The sequence below is a fragment of the Hypanus sabinus genome, chromosome 1 (assembly GCF_030144855.1).
Source record: "Hypanus sabinus isolate sHypSab1 chromosome 1, sHypSab1.hap1, whole genome shotgun sequence".
In the NCBI taxonomy this organism is placed as follows: Eukaryota; Metazoa; Chordata; class Chondrichthyes; order Myliobatiformes; family Dasyatidae; genus Hypanus; species Hypanus sabinus.
In genome coordinates, this window is record NC_082706.1 from 182,665,195 (window position 1) to 182,684,441 (window position 19,247).

General features: G+C 39.5%; 1 protein-coding gene across 1 annotated transcript in view; it reads left to right on the top strand.

The window, feature by feature from the left end:
* The first annotated feature begins 1,962 nt into the window (after positions 1–1,962).
* Positions 1,963–19,247, top strand: part of LOC132383142 (ATP-binding cassette sub-family C member 9-like) — a 113,774-nt gene continuing 96,489 nt past the window's right edge. Inside the window, exons 1-7 of the mRNA XM_059954028.1 lie at positions 1,963–2,135; positions 3,439–4,101; positions 4,742–4,851; positions 6,356–6,428; positions 11,736–11,792; positions 11,890–12,075; positions 17,990–18,142. Of these exons, the coding sequence (XP_059810011.1) occupies positions 3,505–4,101; positions 4,742–4,851; positions 6,356–6,428; positions 11,736–11,792; positions 11,890–12,075; positions 17,990–18,142 (1,176 nt within the window). The 5' untranslated portion in view covers positions 1,963–2,135; positions 3,439–3,504. The remainder of the gene's footprint in view (positions 2,136–3,438; positions 4,102–4,741; positions 4,852–6,355; positions 6,429–11,735; positions 11,793–11,889; positions 12,076–17,989; positions 18,143–19,247) is intronic.

Below are 19,247 nucleotides of genomic sequence, written 5' to 3' on the forward strand. Positions count from 1 at the left end.
TTTTAAATCCCATTGCATCTCAGAACTTTGAATTCTCTCCCCATTTAAATAATAGTCTACAAGTTTATTTCTTCTACCAAAGTGCATGACCATACACTTTCCAACATTGTATTTCATTTGTCACTTCTTTGTCCATTCTCCCAATCTATCCACGTCTCTCTGCAGACTTTCTGCTTCCTCAGCACTACCGGCCCCTCCACCTATCTTTGTATCATCAGCAAACTTAGCCACAAGGCCATCTATTCCATAATCCAAATCATTGACATACAACGTAAAAAGAAGTGGCCCCAACACACATCCCTGCTCCTATGGTAACTGGTAACCAGCAGCCAACCAGAATGGGATCCCTTCATTCCCACTCTCTGTTTCCTGCCAATCAGCCAATGCTCTATCTATGTATGTAACTTTCCCGTAATTCCATGGCTCTTGTTTAGCAGCCTCGTGTGGCACCTTGTCAAAGGCCTCCTGAAAATCCAAATACTCAACATCCACTGCATCTCCCTTGTCTAGCCTACTTGTAATTTCCTCAAAAAGTTGCACTAGGTTTGTCAGGCAGGATTTTCCTTCATGGAAACCATGCTGAGTTCTGCCTATCTTGTCATATGCCTCCAGGTACTCAGTAACCTCATCCTTGACAATCGACTCCAACAACTTCCCAACCACCGATGTCAAGCTAACAGATCTATAATTTCCTTTTTCCTTGCCCCTTTCTTAAATAGTAGAGTGACATTTGCTATCTTCCATTTGTCTGGAACCATGCCAGACTTTTGAAAGATCATTGCTAATGCCTAAGGCTCCCTTTATTCCCACTCTTTGCCCTCTGGTTTTCTTTTAAAGCTTCCCAATCCTCTAACTTCACACTATTGTTTGTTATATGCCCTCCATTTTCCTTTTATGCTGTCTTTGACTTCCCTTGTCAGCCATGGTTCCCTCATCCTCCTTTTAGAAAATTTAATCTTTGGAATGTTTCTATCTTGTGTTTTCCAAATTTCTCCCAGAAGCTCCAGTCATTGCTGTTCTGCTGTAATCCCTGCTCATATTCCTTTCCGATCAACTTTCGCTAGTTCCTCTCTCATATCTCTGTGATTCTCTTTACTCCACTGTATAAATGTTCTATCTAACTTTAGCCTCTCCCTCTCAAACTGCAGAGGCAATTCTATCTTTTTATGATCACTGTCTCCTAAGGCTTCCATTACCTTCAGCTCCCTAATCAAATCTGCTTCTCTGCACAACACCCAATCCAAAATTGCCCTTTCCCTAGTGCGCTCAACCACAAGTTGTTCTAAAAAGCTATCTTGTAGGCATTCTACAAATTCTCTCTTTTGGGATCTACAGCCAACCTGTTTTTCCTCATCTCCTTGCTTAGTGAAGTCCCCATGTCTGTTGCAACTTTGCCATTTTTACATGATTTTCCTATCTCCCAGTGCAATTTCTATCCTACATCCTAGCTACCTTTTGGAGGCCTGTATATAACTCCCATCTGGGTGTTTTTACCCTTGCATTTTCTTAACTCTACCCACAAGGTTTCTACCTATTCTGATCCTGTCACCGCTTTCTAAGCATTTGACATCCACTACACACATGTCAAAAAATACAAGATATACAAAATAAATTTGCAGTGTTTTTTTTCACATGATTTATTTTAGGGCTAAATTTATATTGTATCTCATAATTTTGTATTGTGATTTTTGAATTCTGTAATGGTGAATTTCCATAACCCAGGCAACTATAACGTGGGGATTGCCTGTACTTCAGTTTTACCTTACTTTACTTTAAAGTAACACATTGGAGAGGTACTGTGGGAATTATGTAATAACAAGTTTTCTGTTTTAGTAATGAAGTTTCTCATTATTTGCTGAAGGGGTATATCTTTGGATTGTATCTATCCTGAATTTTTAGAGTTTTAAACTTCTTGATTGGCAGGTTGATGTTGGTGAGATGACTGCATTGAATGCCTGGGGCTTTGAGTGAACAGAAGAGCAGCCAAATAATACCGGAAACAGACAGAAGGATTTTGAAATAAACAACATGTGGGTTAAGGAAAAAGCATAATAAGAATTGATGATTCATACAGATTCTGGGAAAGAATCGTAAAGAAGTAAAGAGGGGAAAACACAAAAGGAAAAGTAAATAAAGTAAGAATTTGCATTATTAAACTTTCCAGCTGATGAGCAGGAATTAATTTTCCTAATGTCTTAAAGGATGCTAAGAATGAAACGAACAAGTTAAATTTTCTTTGCCGGTTCAGTTACTTTATATTGTGCAGCAGAGCAACTTTCTTTTATTCAGTGCATTCAGTATTGGGGCAATATTGATCATTACATTTTTGGCAGCATTTTTTTTGCCATTTGCTTGAAGTTGTGCATTATTTGCATAAATAAGAATTGGTAGCACTAGCACTACTGACATTTTAACAGCAACATGTAGCCAATTGTCTACCAGAGCATTTGCTGTAGGTACGAAGCTAAGTTTTTCATGATAGTATTCAAAGAAGGAATATTATTCCTGTGTATGTTCTTGATAAATTTTTCATAAAACTGTACTATTAAAAATATGAATTAGTTATTTATTTCATTTTTTGTTTGTTCATTCTTAATATATATGAATCAGTTGTAGTCAATAAATTATTTTTGAAGTGTATTGTCAAGCACTTTGGACATTTTCAGAATAAGGCAATATAAATTAAAATGTTTTCTGTTTACTAGTTTCAATCAGATTATATTACACAATTTGTGAAAAATGTTAGCTTTTGTTAATACAGATTACTTTAGCTCATTGCATAGGCTGTGGTAAGAAATATAATTTGTTTCTCAATCTAAGGAACTTATTTACATTGGAGATGATTTTGTTTGCCCACCCCCTCAGAAAATAATGCTGCACATTAAATCAGTGACATGGACACTTTTTCTGTCCAATTTCTGTTCTCGCATTATTTGTCAGTGAAGAAGGTTCCTAAGATACAGATGTTTTTTCTTCATTAAAATTTGATGATGAACTGCAATAAAAAATAAATTACAAATAAAAAGAATTCTCATGTGCTTTTTCTGGATGAAGAACATTCCTGATTCTAAAATCTTAATAGAGTTACACTTCGCTTCAGTTATTGAGAAAGATCACATCTACCATTGTTTCCCTGCTAGGAACTCAGTGAGTGACGCAATTGAAAGCTGACTCAGTTCCTGTTTTAAATTGTTTTGCTGAGTGACAAGTGTGCAATGAGTGACCTCATTAACTATGATTCTGAGCATTAAAAGGATGTTCTGCTAACCTCAAATTACATATTGTGATAACGAATGACTGAGAACCCAAGTGAATGGTTTCATTAAAGAAAATACCTTCCTTTAGCAGTAAATGCTTATGCTATTTTGAAAATGTTTAAATGAAATGCAATGCAGGTATTTTGATCAGTTGATTAATTACTTTATTTTTCTTTTACAGGTGACTTGAAAATAAAGAATACAAGCTGCATTTGCTTTGAATGAATACCAAAAAGAAGTAATTGACATGGAAAATGCTTTTATTATATTTTGTGGACTTGCCCACAAAAACTATACTTCTCAACCAGCTGAGGAGGCTCATATTAAAGACATTTGTTTCAGTGAAGGGGTAAACCTCCTTGTACATCTGACATTTGTGTTCTGTTCTGTAATTGGTGTAGTTGTGATTAAGTGCAGACATCGTTCCCCTGCAACATTCCCTACAGGTTTGAGAGGCTGGATTCATTTTCCATGGCACAATGTGCGATGGATATTAACATTTTTCTACATTTTTGTATCAGCCTGTGCTGTGGCAGATGGCATTTTATCACAGTTGTATTCAAAGTTGGACAGACCATTTATTTATGTACCTGATGCAGCACAACTTGTCTCGTGTATCCTTTCTATAGTTTACTACGATGTTGCGGAAAGTGCAAATGCACCCATGTTTTTGGTGCTTTTTATATTTCACTGGCCTGCTGCCTGTAGCATTAGTGTGTTGAAGGCTTATCAGATGTATTCCCAGAGGTTTATCACCAGTGATCTGACTTTTCTCCTCGACTGTACCTTGGCTTCAATCTATGGACTCTTTGTCATTCTGGAACTCAGCATATTTTTTAAAAAGGTATGTCTTGTAATATAATTTCAAAGAAAAAGTGCATGACTTTATAAGAGGCAAATTATGTTCATGTGGTCTGTTCTATTATATTTTTCACTATGAGCCATTAAACCTCTTTATGTAGTATAAATTACCACAAGATTGACAGCCTGCAGTGTTGCTTGTGTGGGAATAAGAAGAATACAACTATTTTTTACCATATTCAAAGTTTTGAAGGGACTGAGGCATGTTGTTGTTAGGGTTAGAATTTGCTCTGAGTACAATGAACCTTTAATGAATGTTGGTTTTCCACCGCAATTAATATAGCTATTTAATAGATTAACCATTGCCTTGATTATAGTACTAAATTCTTAAAAGCTGAGTTTTCATTAATTGGCACTGAAAACCAAGCATTATGAGTGCATAGCATTTGTTGGCAATTTATTCTTTTATTCTCTAAAATGTATTAAAATAGCTGCACTTCTGTCATGTTGATCTTTTGAAGTGACAGCACGTCACTGCATTGTATTTTGTGAGTATTCAGATTTACCAAGCTTATTGTTGCAAAGAATATTATATCTATTTTGTGTACTATTCAAAGATGGCAATTTGTTTTTGAAATCTTAAGTAGCAGAATGAGTTAATTGGAATAATTTCTTTCTTTTAGGGGTATTATGGTCCAGGGTATTCCAGAGATATCCCACCCTTAGAACTACAAGACCCAGAAAAAAAATTTCATCAGCCTTACGTCAATATTTTGTCACAGATCACCTACACGTAAGGAAAAGAATGCTAAATTTTGTTGTCTACTATTTTTAAAATATTATTGTACAATTAGAGTCATAGAGTTCTAGGAAAGTAGGGCAGAGAAACAGGGCCTTCAACCCATCTAGTCCATGCTGAACCACTTAAGCTGCCTACTCCCATTGATCTGCACCAGGACCATAGCCCTCCTTACCCCAACCGTTACTACTACCCTACCATCCATGTGCCTATCCAAACTCCTCTTAAATTTTGAAATTGTGCTCATATGCACCACTTGCACTGGCAGCATATGTCACACTCACATGACCTTCTGAGTAAGGAAATTTTCCCTCATGTTTCCCTTAAACTCTTCACTTTTCACCCTTAACCCATTACCTCTAGCTGTAGGCCCACCCAACCTCAGTGGAAAAAGCATGCCTGCATTTACCTTATCTATACCCCTCATAATTCTGTATACTTTGATGAAATCTCCTCTCAATCTTTCACATTCCAAGGAATAAAGTCCAAACCTGTTTAATCTTTCCTTATAACTCAGGTCCTCCAGATCCTGCAACATTCTTGTAAATTTTATCTACTCTTTCAACCTAATTTACATCTTTCTTGTAGGTCAGTGACCAAAACTGCACACAATTCTCTAAATTTGGTCTCACCTATGTCTTGTACGTCTTTAACATAACATCCCATCTCCTGTACACAATACTTTGATTTGCAAAGGCCAATGTGCCAAGAGCTTTCTTTGTGACCATATCTACCTGCGACACCACTTTCAATGAATTATGGACCTGTATTCCCTAATGTTTTCATATCTAGAACTTTAGCTTTCGATTGTTTTCTTGCTCAGTTGATTGTGTTATTTGTAGTATTTTGCCCACGTGCTTGCTATATTTGCAAGTGGCCATTTGACTTAGAAAGGTATTTTAGATAAGTCCATTCCTCCATATGTGCTATATAGAATAGTGAGTAGGAACTTTGATTACTTTTCAAACCAAGATAGCTGAGCCACTTAGCCAAACCACAACCAGTTTACCTGAGAACAATGACATTTCAGTAAGCCACTTTGTGTATGATATTATCAGGTCTCAAGACAGTATTCTTATGCAGAAGCAGGTATCAGAACCCAGTTAATTATTTTCTCCATTGTAGACTTATTGCATTACACCGAACTTGATCGTTGTATGAGGTTAAGTCTTTGCAGTCTAAGATTATAAGTTCAAGCCAATATAACAAGACTGATGCTGTAGTGTAAATATTTTCAATGCATTGCTGAGGAGTAATCTTTTATATAGGACACTTGATAGCAGTTCTAACTTTTATTTTTGATGTGTGTACAAGTTCCTATGGAATCTTCCAAAGAATAACAAGAAGTTCTAATATGCCTAGCCAAAATTCCATTGGCATCTGGCATCACCAAACAGCCAAGTAACCAGTGATTTGAATGTTTGTGAAAGCTTTATTGATAGGAATTGGCTAACAGGTTTGCACTCACTGCAACTGAACCATCTGTTTATTTCCTTAGGTGGATTTCATGGCTATTAGTAAGTGGTTATCGGGAACCAATCAAGATGGAAGTTCTAGGAAAACTCCCTCAGGTTGATTTTGATTTTTCACCTTCCTTGCTAGAATATATGCATCTCATACAATGTGTATAGAATATGAAGTCAAAACTGTGTGCTCTCTGTATAAAGTGAAACAATCTAAGAATAATTAATATATCAGAATTAGTTTAGAGATGTAATTTTGGTTGAGTACAGTGTATTCTGATAAATTGGGACACATCGGGACATTTTGACCCAATTAAGCAGATGCTCCAATTAGCTGAATTGTTAGAGAAATAGTGAAAAAGGTATAAAAAAGCAAACTAACAAATTATGCATTTAAATGAAATACAGAATAAATTAGAACACTACCAATAGTACTACAGTACTATAAAATTGTGTATTAGTTCCTAATAGTTATCAATGGAGGAATTTATCCAATGTACACAATGAACAAAATCAGTGTAGACCCCTAGTGCAGATAATGGACAACGTTCACACAATACTTTTGATGATTGCACCCTTCAAATTCTCATTTTCTTGTAACTTTCAAGATGATTGTTAATAGATACCTTCAAATTCTTAATAGTTCTGAACCTGTTGAAGTAGTGAAATTATTTCATTTTCACTCCCAGTTGTTTTTGGTAAGTGCACGCCTGAATGCTTGAAACCACAGTGAGTAAAGCAGTTTGGAATTGTCTTACTGCTTATTTCTCGCTGACTATCAGTGACAAAAATCACTGCTTTTTGAATACAAACACACATAACTGATACTATTTAAAAATGTATCGTTTTAAGCACAGTGTACCATCAAATGGCCACACTAGTGTGCGCCACTAATACTAGTTAGAACTTGTTCGGCAAGTTTCCTGCCCCAACTAGGCGGCATTGTGTCCCAAGTAAATGAAAGGAATCCATATAATTTTCTGGATTTGATTCTGTTCTTCAAGAGTTGTCCCATATAAGTGGCTGTCCTGATTAACCGATGGCCCAATTAACTGGAATCCACTATACTTTGGAAAGATCTGCCTGCATTTTTTCAATTCTGCCCCAGTGGTGAAGCCACAGCAACTACTTTTAGAAGGGTTAGCATTGGCCAAGATGGAAGCTGACTAGAATTTTTTTTTAAAATGTAAATGCTAGAAATCAAGCAAAATCAAGAAAATATTGGAAGCATTTGACCATAAGATATAGGAGCAGAGTTAGGCCATTTGGCCCATCAAGTCTGCTCCACCATTCAATCATGGCTGATTCTTCTTTTCCCTCCTCAACCCCACTCCCTGGCCTTCTCCTGTAACCTTTGATGCCATGTCCAATCAAGAACCTATCAGGTTCTGCCTTAAATGCACCCAGCGGCCTGGCCTCCACAACTGCCTCTGGTAACAAATTCCACAGTTTCACCACCCTTTGGTTAAAGAAATTTCTCTGCATCTCTGTTTTAAATGGACGCCCCTTTATCCTGAGGCTGTGCCTAGACTCCACCACCATTGGAAACATCCTTTCCACAGCTACTCTATCTAGGTCTTTCAATATTCAAAAGCTTTCAATAAGATACAGTCGGCCCTCCTTATCCGCGGGTTCCGCGTGCGTGGATTCAACCAACCGCAGATCGGGAAAACCCTGAAGTTCTCTCTCCAGCACTCATTGTTTAAACATGTACAGACTATTTTTTCTTGTCATTATTCCCTAAACAATACAGTATAACAAATATTTACATATATTTACATTGTATTAGGTACTATAAGTAATCTAGAGATGATTTAAAAGTACAGGCAGTCCCCGGGTTATGAACGAGTTCCGTTCCTGAGTCTGTCTTTAAGTGGGATTTGAAGTACAGGTACATCCGGGTATTATTTAGCGTCAGTTAGTCAAACGTTTATCTTAGTATATTCTATACATTTTACGTTTCTATGCATATAAAACACTGAAGAAATGTATGTATTTCAATAATTAAACCACTGCGTTGCTTAGTAATAATTGTAACTTTCATCGGGGCAGGGCCTTTCACATGCTCCATTAAAATTGTTCCAATCGTTGACCAACTGTAGCCTAACGCTTTTCCAATGACTGATGGCGTTTCACCTCTTTCTGATCGCTTTAATTACTCCCACTTTATTTTCAATCGTAATCGTGATTATTTTCGTGAACAGAAACGCTGCGGATTCAGAGCTGTGCCAGGTCCTAATGTCCACCGCACTGAGGTTAAATAAGGTCCAGGGTTCAGCTGGGTCCTAAAGACCACTGCACTAGTCAGGCTAAATAAGGGACTTGAGCATCTGCGTTTTTTGGTATCCGCGGGGGGGGGGGGGTTCTTGGAACCAATCCCCCACGGATAAGGAGGGCCGACTGTAATGAGTTCCCCCCCCATCCTTCTAAATTCCAGTGAGTACCGGCCCAGAGCCATCAAATGCTGTCTATATGATAACCCTTTCATTTCCAGAATCAAATTTGTTAACATCCTCTGAACCCTCTCCAATATCATTTCTTAGATGAGAAGCCCAAAACTATTCACAATCCTCAAGGTAAGGCCTCATCAGTGCCTTCTAAAGCCTCAGCATCAGATCCCTGGACTTATATTCTAGATACCTTGAAATGAATGCCAACATTGCATTTGCCTTCCTCACCACTGACTCAACCTGCAAGTTAACCTTAATGGTGTTCTGCACAAGGACCCCCAAGTCCCTTTGCATCTCAAGTTTTTGGATTTTTCTTCCCATTTATAAAATGGTCTCCACATTTATTGCTTCTACCGAAGTCTATGACCATGCCTTTTCCAACATTGTATTTCAATTGCCACTTACTTGCTTGTTTTCCTAATCTGTCTAAATACTTCTGCAGCCTACCTGTTTCTGCAACACAATCTGCCCCTCCACCAATCTTTGTATCATCTGCAAACTTGGCAACAAAGCCATCATCCCATCAGCTAAATTATTGATAATACAGCATAAGAAGAAGCGGTCCCAACAAGGAACCCTGCAGAGCACCACTAGCCACTGGCAGCCAACCAGGAAAGGATCCTTTTATTCCCACTCGCTGCCTCCTTTTCTGTAATACCATGGAGTCTTAACTTGGTGAGAAGCCTTATGTATGTCACCTTGTCAAAGGCCTTCTGAAAGTCCATATATACAACATCCAGTGCATCCCCTTTATCTACCCTACTTGTAATCTCATCAAAAAATCCCAACAGGTTCGTCAGGATATACTTAAATTGGAAAATAGTACATCCACTGCTGACAAGGTTAATGTAAAACCAAAGGAGGCATACAACAAAGCAAATATTAGCAGGAGGATAGAAGGTTGGGAAGCTTTTAAAAACCTACAGAAACTGACTAAAATGACTATTATAATCTTGCTCTTAAAGAAACAATGCTGACTTTGTCCTATCTTGTCCTGTGACACCTATATCTGTTATCATCTCTCTTTTATTTTTTATATACTGTACTTGAGAAAGCATTTTCTATCCACCTTAATATTGTTTGCCAGCTTGCTTTCATATTTCATCTTTCCCCTCCTAATGATTCTATTTGTCGGTTTTTAAAAGCTTCCCAGTTCTCTACCTTCCCACGAATTTTTGCTTTGTTGTACGCCCTCTCTTTTGCTTTTATGTTAGCTTTGGCTTCACTCGTCAGCCACAGTTGTACTATTTTCCAATTTGAGTATTTCTTTGTTTTTGAAATACACCTATCTTGCACCTCCCTTATTTTTCTCAGAAACTCAAGCCATTGCTACCCAGCTGTCATCCCTGCCAGCATCTCCTTCCAATTTACTTTGGCCAACTCCTCTCTCACACCACTCACTGTAAGTTTCCTTTACTCCGCCGAAATGCTGAAACATCATACTTTCCCTTCTCCCTATCAAATTTCAAGTTAAACTCAATCAGTTGAACGCCCTGCACCAGCTTCTCAGCCACGCATTTATGTGCCAAGTCATCCTGTTTCTGCCCTCACTGGCACGTGGCACAGGCACCAATCCAGAATTTCTACCCTGGATATTCTGCTTCTCAGCTTTCTGCCTAGCTATCTAAATTCTCTCTTCAGGACCTCTTTGTTTTTCCTTCATATGTCATTGGTACCAATATGTACCAAGACATCCAACTGCTCTCCCTCCCTCTCCAAAATGCTGTGGGCATGATCCAAGAGGCCCCTGACCCTAGCACTTGGGTGTGCCATTCATGTCCACAGAAAATCCTGCTTGTTCCACTAACTTATTGAGTCCCTGTCACTACTGCTCTCCTCTTCCCCCTCTTTCCCTTCTGCACCATGAACCTATACTCAGTGCCAGTAACCTGGTCTCCCTGGCATTTCCCTGGGAGGTCATCCCCCACAACAGTATCCAAAACTGTATATTTATTATTGAAGGGAATGGCCACAGAGATGCTCTGTGCTAACTGCCTAATCACCTTCCTATTCCTTCTCCTGACAGTCACCCAGCCTCCTGCCTCCTGCGACTTAGAGGTGACTACTTCCCTGCAACTCCGGTCAAAGATCTCCTCACTCTCCCGTACGGGCTGAAGGCTTCACACAGATGTAGTTCCCTGGGAGACTCTGTGTCTCCCGCGACTCCAACATTCAGCATGAGCAACACACAATGACCATTTAACCTACACAGCACCCTGACACAGTAAGAAACCCCCTCGCTGTGCGCTGCTCCTGCCACTGACTGGGATGCCGGAATGACACCGTTTGCCCATGAAGCCCACTTTTTAAACAAGCACGGCCAACCTGTGAGAGACCTGCAAGAAACCTCCTCACTGCGTGCTGCTCTCGCCACTGATTGGGCCACCAAAACATCTGGTCAGGCAACAGAGTTATTGTTGCAGGGAGAAGACCTCAAAGTTTTAGCTCTGCTTTCTTCCACAAATTATATCTGATCTGATAAGTGTTTCCAGCATTTTTCAGATTAAGGTGTTTGGTAATGCACCAGTGATAAAAAATTTTCTTTCATGTTAACTCTTCTGGGTGAATGGAAATAATTTTAGATAAATGCAAGCAGATATTTAATGCTGATTGTATTTGGCTACATAATCTATAATACGCATTGAACAGTTATACTAATTGCATGCCATTTGTCACTAATTTAATTTGTAAATGATCATAATGTATAAAAATCTTAGGTCAATTCATTCCATCATTTTGTATTGTTCAAAAAAAAGTAATTTTTGCATTTCACTGAACAATTTTTTTCTTTTCATTTACCTGAAAACTTTGTCCACTTAATGCCTATTTCCTCTCACAACTCTAAGTGTACGTGCGTTCCAGCCCCTCTCTTGTGACTAGGTTAGCAGACCCTTTTTCTGGGATGAGTAATCACGGTGCTGGTACTGTTAAAGACACTATTCTTATATCAGTATTTTCTCTTTAGGATGAAACTGCACAGAAAAATTTTGATTTGCTAAAATTGAATTATGATAAGGAGAAGGTAAGTTAGTTTTCATGGTATCTGCACATCTAGATAGTTAATTGTTCTGTTTGAAGGATGATATTTGAATTTTAATATATTTTATATTGTATTTTAGGAAAATACATCCTCAGGAACGACAGATTCAAGAGATCTTGTCAAGGTTATTTCTAAAGCTTTTGCAATGCCTTTCCTAATAGCAGGATTTTTGAAGATTATAGGTGATCTAGCAGGATTAGCTGAACCTTTCTGCGTTGATGGCATCCTCAGATTTGTGGATGCAGAGCCTAAAGAATTGGAGAAGGTAAGGTTTTAGCTTGTTTTTCTAAGCTGGCCCCACAGAGCACTAAATCTAGCTGTGTAGGTTAAATGCAAGTCAATGCACTCCTCCTTGGCTATATGAAATGTTCCAAGGGTATGTCACTGAATATTGTGGAGGAGCAGAGAGATCTGGGGTTACGTGTCCACAGATCCCTGAAAGTTGCCTCACAGGTAGATAGGGAGTTAAGAAAGCTTATGGGGTGTTAGCTTTCATAAGTCGAGGGATAGAGTTTAAGAGACGTGATGTAATGATGCAACTCTATAAAACTCTAGTTAGGCCACACTTGGAGTACTGTGTCCAGTTCCAGTTGTCTCACTATAGGAAGGATGTGGAAGCATTGGAAAGGGTACAGAGGAGATTTACCAGGATGCTGCCTGGTTTAGAGAGTATGGATTATGCTCAGAGATTAAGGGAGCTAGGGCTTTACTCTTTAGAGAGAAGGAGGATGAGAGGAGACCATGATAGAGGTGTACAAGATATTAAGAGGAATAGACAGAGTGGGCAGCCAGCACCTCTTCCCCAGGGCAACACTGCTCAGTGCAAGAGGACATGGCTTTAAGGTAAGGGGAGGGAAGTTCATAGGGGATATTAGAGGAAGGTTTTTCACTCAAAGAGTGATTGGTGTGTGGAATGCACTGCCTGAGTCAGTGGTGGAGTCAGATACACTAGTGAAGTTTAAGAGACTACTAGACAGGTATATGGAGGAATTTAAGGTGGGGGGTAATATGGGAGGCAGGGTTTGAGGGTCGGCACAACATTGTGGGCCGAAAGGCCTGTAATGTGCTGTACTGTTCTATGTTCTATATGTTGTATTACAAACCTTTCTTCCTCAGTTGCTTTCTGGATAGTACTTTAATTATACATAGCAAAGAACGAATATGATTACCAATAAATTGTACCAAGAAATATCCTTTACAAAAATTGCTAATGTGCAATTTTGAGATGGGTAGTTAAAAAAGCAAAAATTATGAAAAGAAAACTCAGAAACTACAGAAATTAAAATCAATTACCCTTCAGAAAACAAATAAATAACAAAGGAAAATATTCTCAATAACTATATATGTGATCATCCACTCAAATGCTGGAGACTTGCTCCCAATAAGATCAATTTGAAGTTGAGGTTCAAGTTTATTTGCATTCAACTATACACATTTATGCATCTAAATGAAACATTGTTCCTTTGGGCCCAAAGTGCAAAACCATAAGGCCAAAAATATAGGGGCAGAATTAGGCCACTTGGTGCATCTTGTCTGCTCTGCCATTCCATCAGGACTGATTTACTATCCCTCCTGCCATTCTCCTGCCTTCTCCCCATAACCTTTGATGCACTGGCTATTCAAGAACCTATCAACCTCTGCCTTAGGTATACCCAGTGAACTGGCCTGTGCAACTGTCTGTGGCAATGAATTCCACAGATTTACCACCCTCCAGCTAATAAAAGAAAATTCTTCATCCTCTAAGTAGTCTCAGTTCTAAGGCTGTGCCCTCTGATCATAGGCTCCCTCACTTTTGGAAGCATCCTCTCCACATCCATGCAACACACACAAAATGTTGGTTGGAGGAACGTAGCAGGCCAGACAGCACCTATGGAAAAGTGTACAGTCAGCTTGGGTCGAGATGCCAACTGTACTCCTTCCCATAGATGCTGCCTGGCCTGCTGAGTTCCTCCAGCATTTTGTGTGTACCTTTTGCACCAATTCTTCATCTATACATTTGTCATCCTATTTACCCTCACTGGCATGTGGCACAGGTAGCAATCCAGAGATGACTACCCTGGAGGTCCTGCTTTCAGCTTTCTGCCTCTTTATATTCTCTCTTCAGGACCTCCTCCCTTTTACAATACATAGAGTCATACTCAGTACATATGGTTACGATCCAGCATATAGAGCCACAAAATAACACTGGCGCAGGTCCCTGAATGGCATGCCCTGTAGATTGACAGATTGACGTAAAGTGCAAGGTGCATGCTAATGTGAGAGTACTGTTGCTATTATAATAAAACCCAGCAGTAGTATATGAAGCAGCAGCAATAAAAGATTAAAAGTGACCAGTGCAGGATGAGAGTGTGTCGCTGAGTTGCGGGAGGGGTGGAGGGGAGTGACACGGTATTCAGAGTATTAAGAAGTTTAACAGCCTCTGGGAAGAAGCTGTTACCCAGGCTGATAATCCTAGTTATTACGCTGTGGCTGACAGCAGGAGGTCCAAGAGGTTGTGGGAGGATGTTCTGACCTTCCCGGAGAAAAATGGAAAAATGGAAAAAAAATGCATTTAGGTATTTTTCTTGTATTGATTGAGATGTGGGCCAAATTCATGAAAATCCTGGGGTAGAAATTTATTTTTCAGTAATTTTTTTTTGTGCTCAGTCAGCTTTGCTAGAATTGTGCATCCAACTTGGCCTCAAAGGTGATCTCAAATCTCTCTTAATTTAGATAAAATATCTGTATTGCCAAATGCATAGATGCTTTTCAATGACATCTCATTTTGACAAGCTGTCTATTTAAAACTGTGCTCACTCGGTAAAGCTAGCTTTTCTCTCTTAAAGGATTTGAGGTTGGAGCTGCATTTTATCTGTTACCGACAGTTACTGAAGATTATGGGCAATGAAGTGACAAGGAATTACTAGTTTTCTGAAGACAGGAAACCACAGATGCTGTTATCTAGAATGAATTAAAAAAAAACTGCAAGAGGAACTATCAACTCAGGCAGCTTTCACTCATTACTATCCTTTCTGATCATCTTAGTGGCCTCCACCATACCTTCCCTGCCTCTGTTGACATCTCCACATTCCCTCCCTCACTTGCCTGTATCTGCCCTCGACCCTCTTGGCCTGCATCCCTTGTCACTCCTAGGCCAACTCTTCCTTTAATCCTCCCTCTTACTTCTTCATACTGGCTAACTTCCCTTTACTTCACACTCTTGAGTCCTGATACAAAATCTCAACCGCAAAATATGGTCTTTCCCTTGGCCTCCACAAATGCTGTTTGACCTGCCAAGTTCCTCTAGTAATTTTCTTTTTTTCTTAACCACTAATTTTCTTACTGCTACTTTTGGAGGAAGCCAGCAGGAACATTTTCTAGTTTACTTTGTGTCAGGAAGATCTCCATGAACTGACACTACTGTCGGTATACTATAGGCATAGCCTCAGTTTATGATAGAAAATGGTCCAGTGATCTCCAGTAAGTCCAGCAACACTTCTAGTGTTAAATAATTTAGTTCAAACAAATTCTGTGAATTTTACCTCTATTGGCTCTGCAAAAATATTTGATGGCAAATGCTTGCCAAATGAGCCAAAAGAGGTCTAAAGACCTACATCTAACTTTAGACAATAAGGCAAAACTGATGGGAAATTGAGTATCATTTGTGAAAGCTGTGTGCTGATTGTTTTTATTTTCATTCATGGAGTAGGTCCTCCCGGCCCTTCGAGCCTCACAACCTCAGCAACCCCTGATTCAACCCTCATCTCATCATGGGGACAATTTTTACTAGGGGAATAGAATATAAAAGCAAGGAGATAATGCTGAGCCTTTGTATGACAGTAGTCTGGCTGCACTTGGAGCATTGTCAACAGTTTTGGGTCCCATATCTCAGAAAAGACGTGTTGTCATTGAGAGAGTCCAGAGGAGGTTCATAAGGATCCTTCCGAAAATGAAGTGGTTAACATATCAGGAGTGTTTGGCAGCTTTGGGCCTGTACTCACAGGAATTTGGAAGAATGCAAGGGGATCTCACTGAAACCTACCGAATGTTGAAAGGACTAGATAAGGTAGATGTGGAAAGGATGTTTCCCATGGTGGGGGTATCCAGAACTAGAGGGTACAGCCTCAAAATTGAAGGGTGACCCTCTAGACAGAGGTAAGGAGGAATATTTTTAGCCAGAGTAGTGAATCTGTGGAATGCTCTGCCATATACTGCAGTGGAGGCCAAATCCATGCGTATATTTAAGGCGGAAGTTGATCGTTTCCTGATTGGTCAGGGCATCAGAAGATATGGAGATAGGCAGGCGTATGAGGTTGAGTGGGATTCAGGATCAATCATGATGGAATGGTGGGGCATACTCAATGGGCTAAATGGCCTAATTCTACTTCTATGGTCTTATGGACCAATTAACCTACCAACAGGTATACCTTTGGGCTATGGGAGGAATCCTGAGCACCCAGAGGAAACCCACGCATTCCACGGGGAGGACATATAGATTCCTTACTTATGATGTTGGAATTGAACTCCGAACTCTGACCTCCACCCCGCAGCTGTAATAGTGTCATTCTAACCACTATGCTACCACGTTGCCTGCTTGTGTAGATTCAGTAAGTGAGTTTTCAGAAGCACATGGCATCTAACTGTGTCAGCACAGTAGTGTAGCAGTTGGCAGCCAGTAGTAATATTGGGGTTCGATTCCTGCCGCTGTCTCTAAAGAGTTTGTGAGTTCTCCTTCTTGACTGTATGAGTTTCCTCCCACACCTCGAAGACATACAAGTTGGGTTAGTAAGCTCTGGGCATGCTATGTAGTCGCTGGAAATGTGGCTTACCCTCAGCAAAATCTACGCTGATTTAATTTGACGCAAATGATACATTTCACTGTGTGTTTCGATGAATATGTGATAGTCAGGCTAATCTTTAAAGAAAATCGGTAATTAAACAGAATCCTAGTTTGGTCAAAGATTCCATCTTATGACATGTATAGTAAATGATGCCTGATTTTATTGTATTGAATCACTAGGAGTACCTATTGAACACCAAAGCTATATAGTTTGGTATTTAGAACTTGCATATAACAGCTTACTGTTGACCTGAACTTTGTGGTTTTCACTTTGGATTTCCCAAAGATGTTTTTATCTCTGCGAAATTTTCCTCCCTCACCCCCACATTTTCGAGAACAAATCATTGAGCTGGAGTATGTTCACTTTACCTCATCCTCACAACCCCTTTTGCTGCAACAGCCTTATATAGACTTACATGTTCTCTCTAACTGCAACCTGTGATAGCCCTGTGAACAGTCCACGAACAGTGACTTTAATTCAAGCAACATTTCTAAAGCTCCTCACTTGAACCCCATTGATGGTGTTTCAGTAATTTCCAAAGCCTTTGATAACTAGAACTTCTTAAAACACAGTTGAAGTAAATTTCCGATATAGGTACAACACTGGCATTTATCCAACAATTTGGATAATTGTCTAGTATGTTCTGCTCATTAAAAGTATGGTATATCTAATCCAGCCAATTACCACCCAATCCACTCTTAATTATAAACAATGTGATGGAACCTGTGGATAACATTGTGAATGCAGTGTACTTGGTACCAGTTACGTATTTGCTGATGCCCGTCTCACCAGGAACACTCAGCTTCAAACTTGCACCAAAGAGTGAAGTTCCAAAATTCGGGTGAGAGTTACTGCCCAAGACATCAGGGTGTCCTGGAGTCATTGGGAATTGAAGTGGTTGGAGTCATATAAAAGAAAGTTAACGAATGGTGGTTCTTCATCCCCGCTGAGGACATCCCTCATGCAATATCCTTGGCCTAGTTATCTCAACATGTTTCACCAATATCCTTACTTCCACTGAAGCAAATTTCCAGAAGCAAGAACATTCTACACTTCAGCAAATGGATCAGCAAGAACTAGACTACATTCAGGCACAATCTGATAAGTGACAGGTAAACACTCATTTCAAAAGAACCAAGCAAATACCATCTCCCACAAACGAGAATATAACTAGCTACACTTAACATTCAATGTCATTACTATTACCAGGTCCACACCAATCTGATGATAAACTTATGACGATCAAAAAGCTGAATGTAAAACAGAAAATCAACATGCTCAACTAAATGTATCTGTTTGTGGAGGTAATGGGCAAGTTTAATGAATTATAATAGTGTTCTATATCCTAATTTTACTTAGGGAGTACATTTTGTGAGTTTCTGGGAATTTACTAATAATGGCTACATTTTGGCATTCTTGATGCTGTGCGCAGTGCTCTTTCGCCACCTCTGCCAACAGACAGCCTTCTACATTGTAATTCGAGATGGAATACGCATAAAATCAGGTCTGCAGGTAAGATTCTTTCGGTTTATTCCATTCTCCCTTCAGTGAATTTTCTCCTTCCCCCTCTAAGTGTTGACTTTTTTTCCTGGACTTTGATTTTAGGACATAGAATATTACAGAATAGAATAGGCTCTTTAGCCAACAATGGTGTACTGACATTTTAACCTACTCTTAGATCAATCTAACCCTTCCCTCTCACATAGCCCTCCATTTTCCTATCAACCATGTGCCAATCTAAGGGTTTCTTAAATGTTCCTAATATATCTGCCTCCACCAGCACCACCTCTGGCAGTATGTTCTGTGCACCTACCACTCTCTGTGTTTTTAAAAAAACATATTTCTAAACATTCTTCCTATACTTCCCTCCAATCACCCTAAAATATTGTGCCCATCATATTAGCCCTTTCTAGTGGCTGGCCACCAAATGTATGTCTCTTACCATCCTGTACACCTCTATCAAGTCACTCCTTGCCCTCCTTCGCTTCAAAGAGTAAAACCCCCCCAGCTCGCTCAACCTATCCTCAGAAGACATGCTCTCTAATTCAGCCAGCATCCTAGTAAATCTCCTCTGCATCCTCTTTCCAATTTCCACATCCTTTCTATAATGAGGTGACCTGAACTGAACAAAATATTCCAAATGTGGTCTAACCGGGGTTTTATCGAGCTGCAACTCTATGTTCAATATCTTGTGGCTGTTGAACTCAAACCATCATCTAGTGAAGGCCAACACTCCATATGCATTCTGAACAACCCTGTCAATTTCTGCAGCAGCACTGAAAGACCTGTGGATGTGGACCCCAAGATCTCTCTTTTCCTCCACACTGCAAAGGATCCTCCCATCAACCCCGTTTTTTTGCCTTCAAATTCAACGTGAAACACTTCACACTTTTCCAGGTTGAATTCCACCTGCCAGGACAGTGGTCACTTCTGCGTTTTAAGCAAAAGGTAACCTTTCTTTAACAGACACACAAGAGAATGCAGATGCTGGAATTTGAAGGAACAAATAATCTGCTGGAGGAACTTAGCAGCTGATAGGAAAGAAATGGTAAACATTTTGGATTGAAACCCTACATCAACCCAAAGGATCAGCAATTTCTTTTCTCCCACAGATACC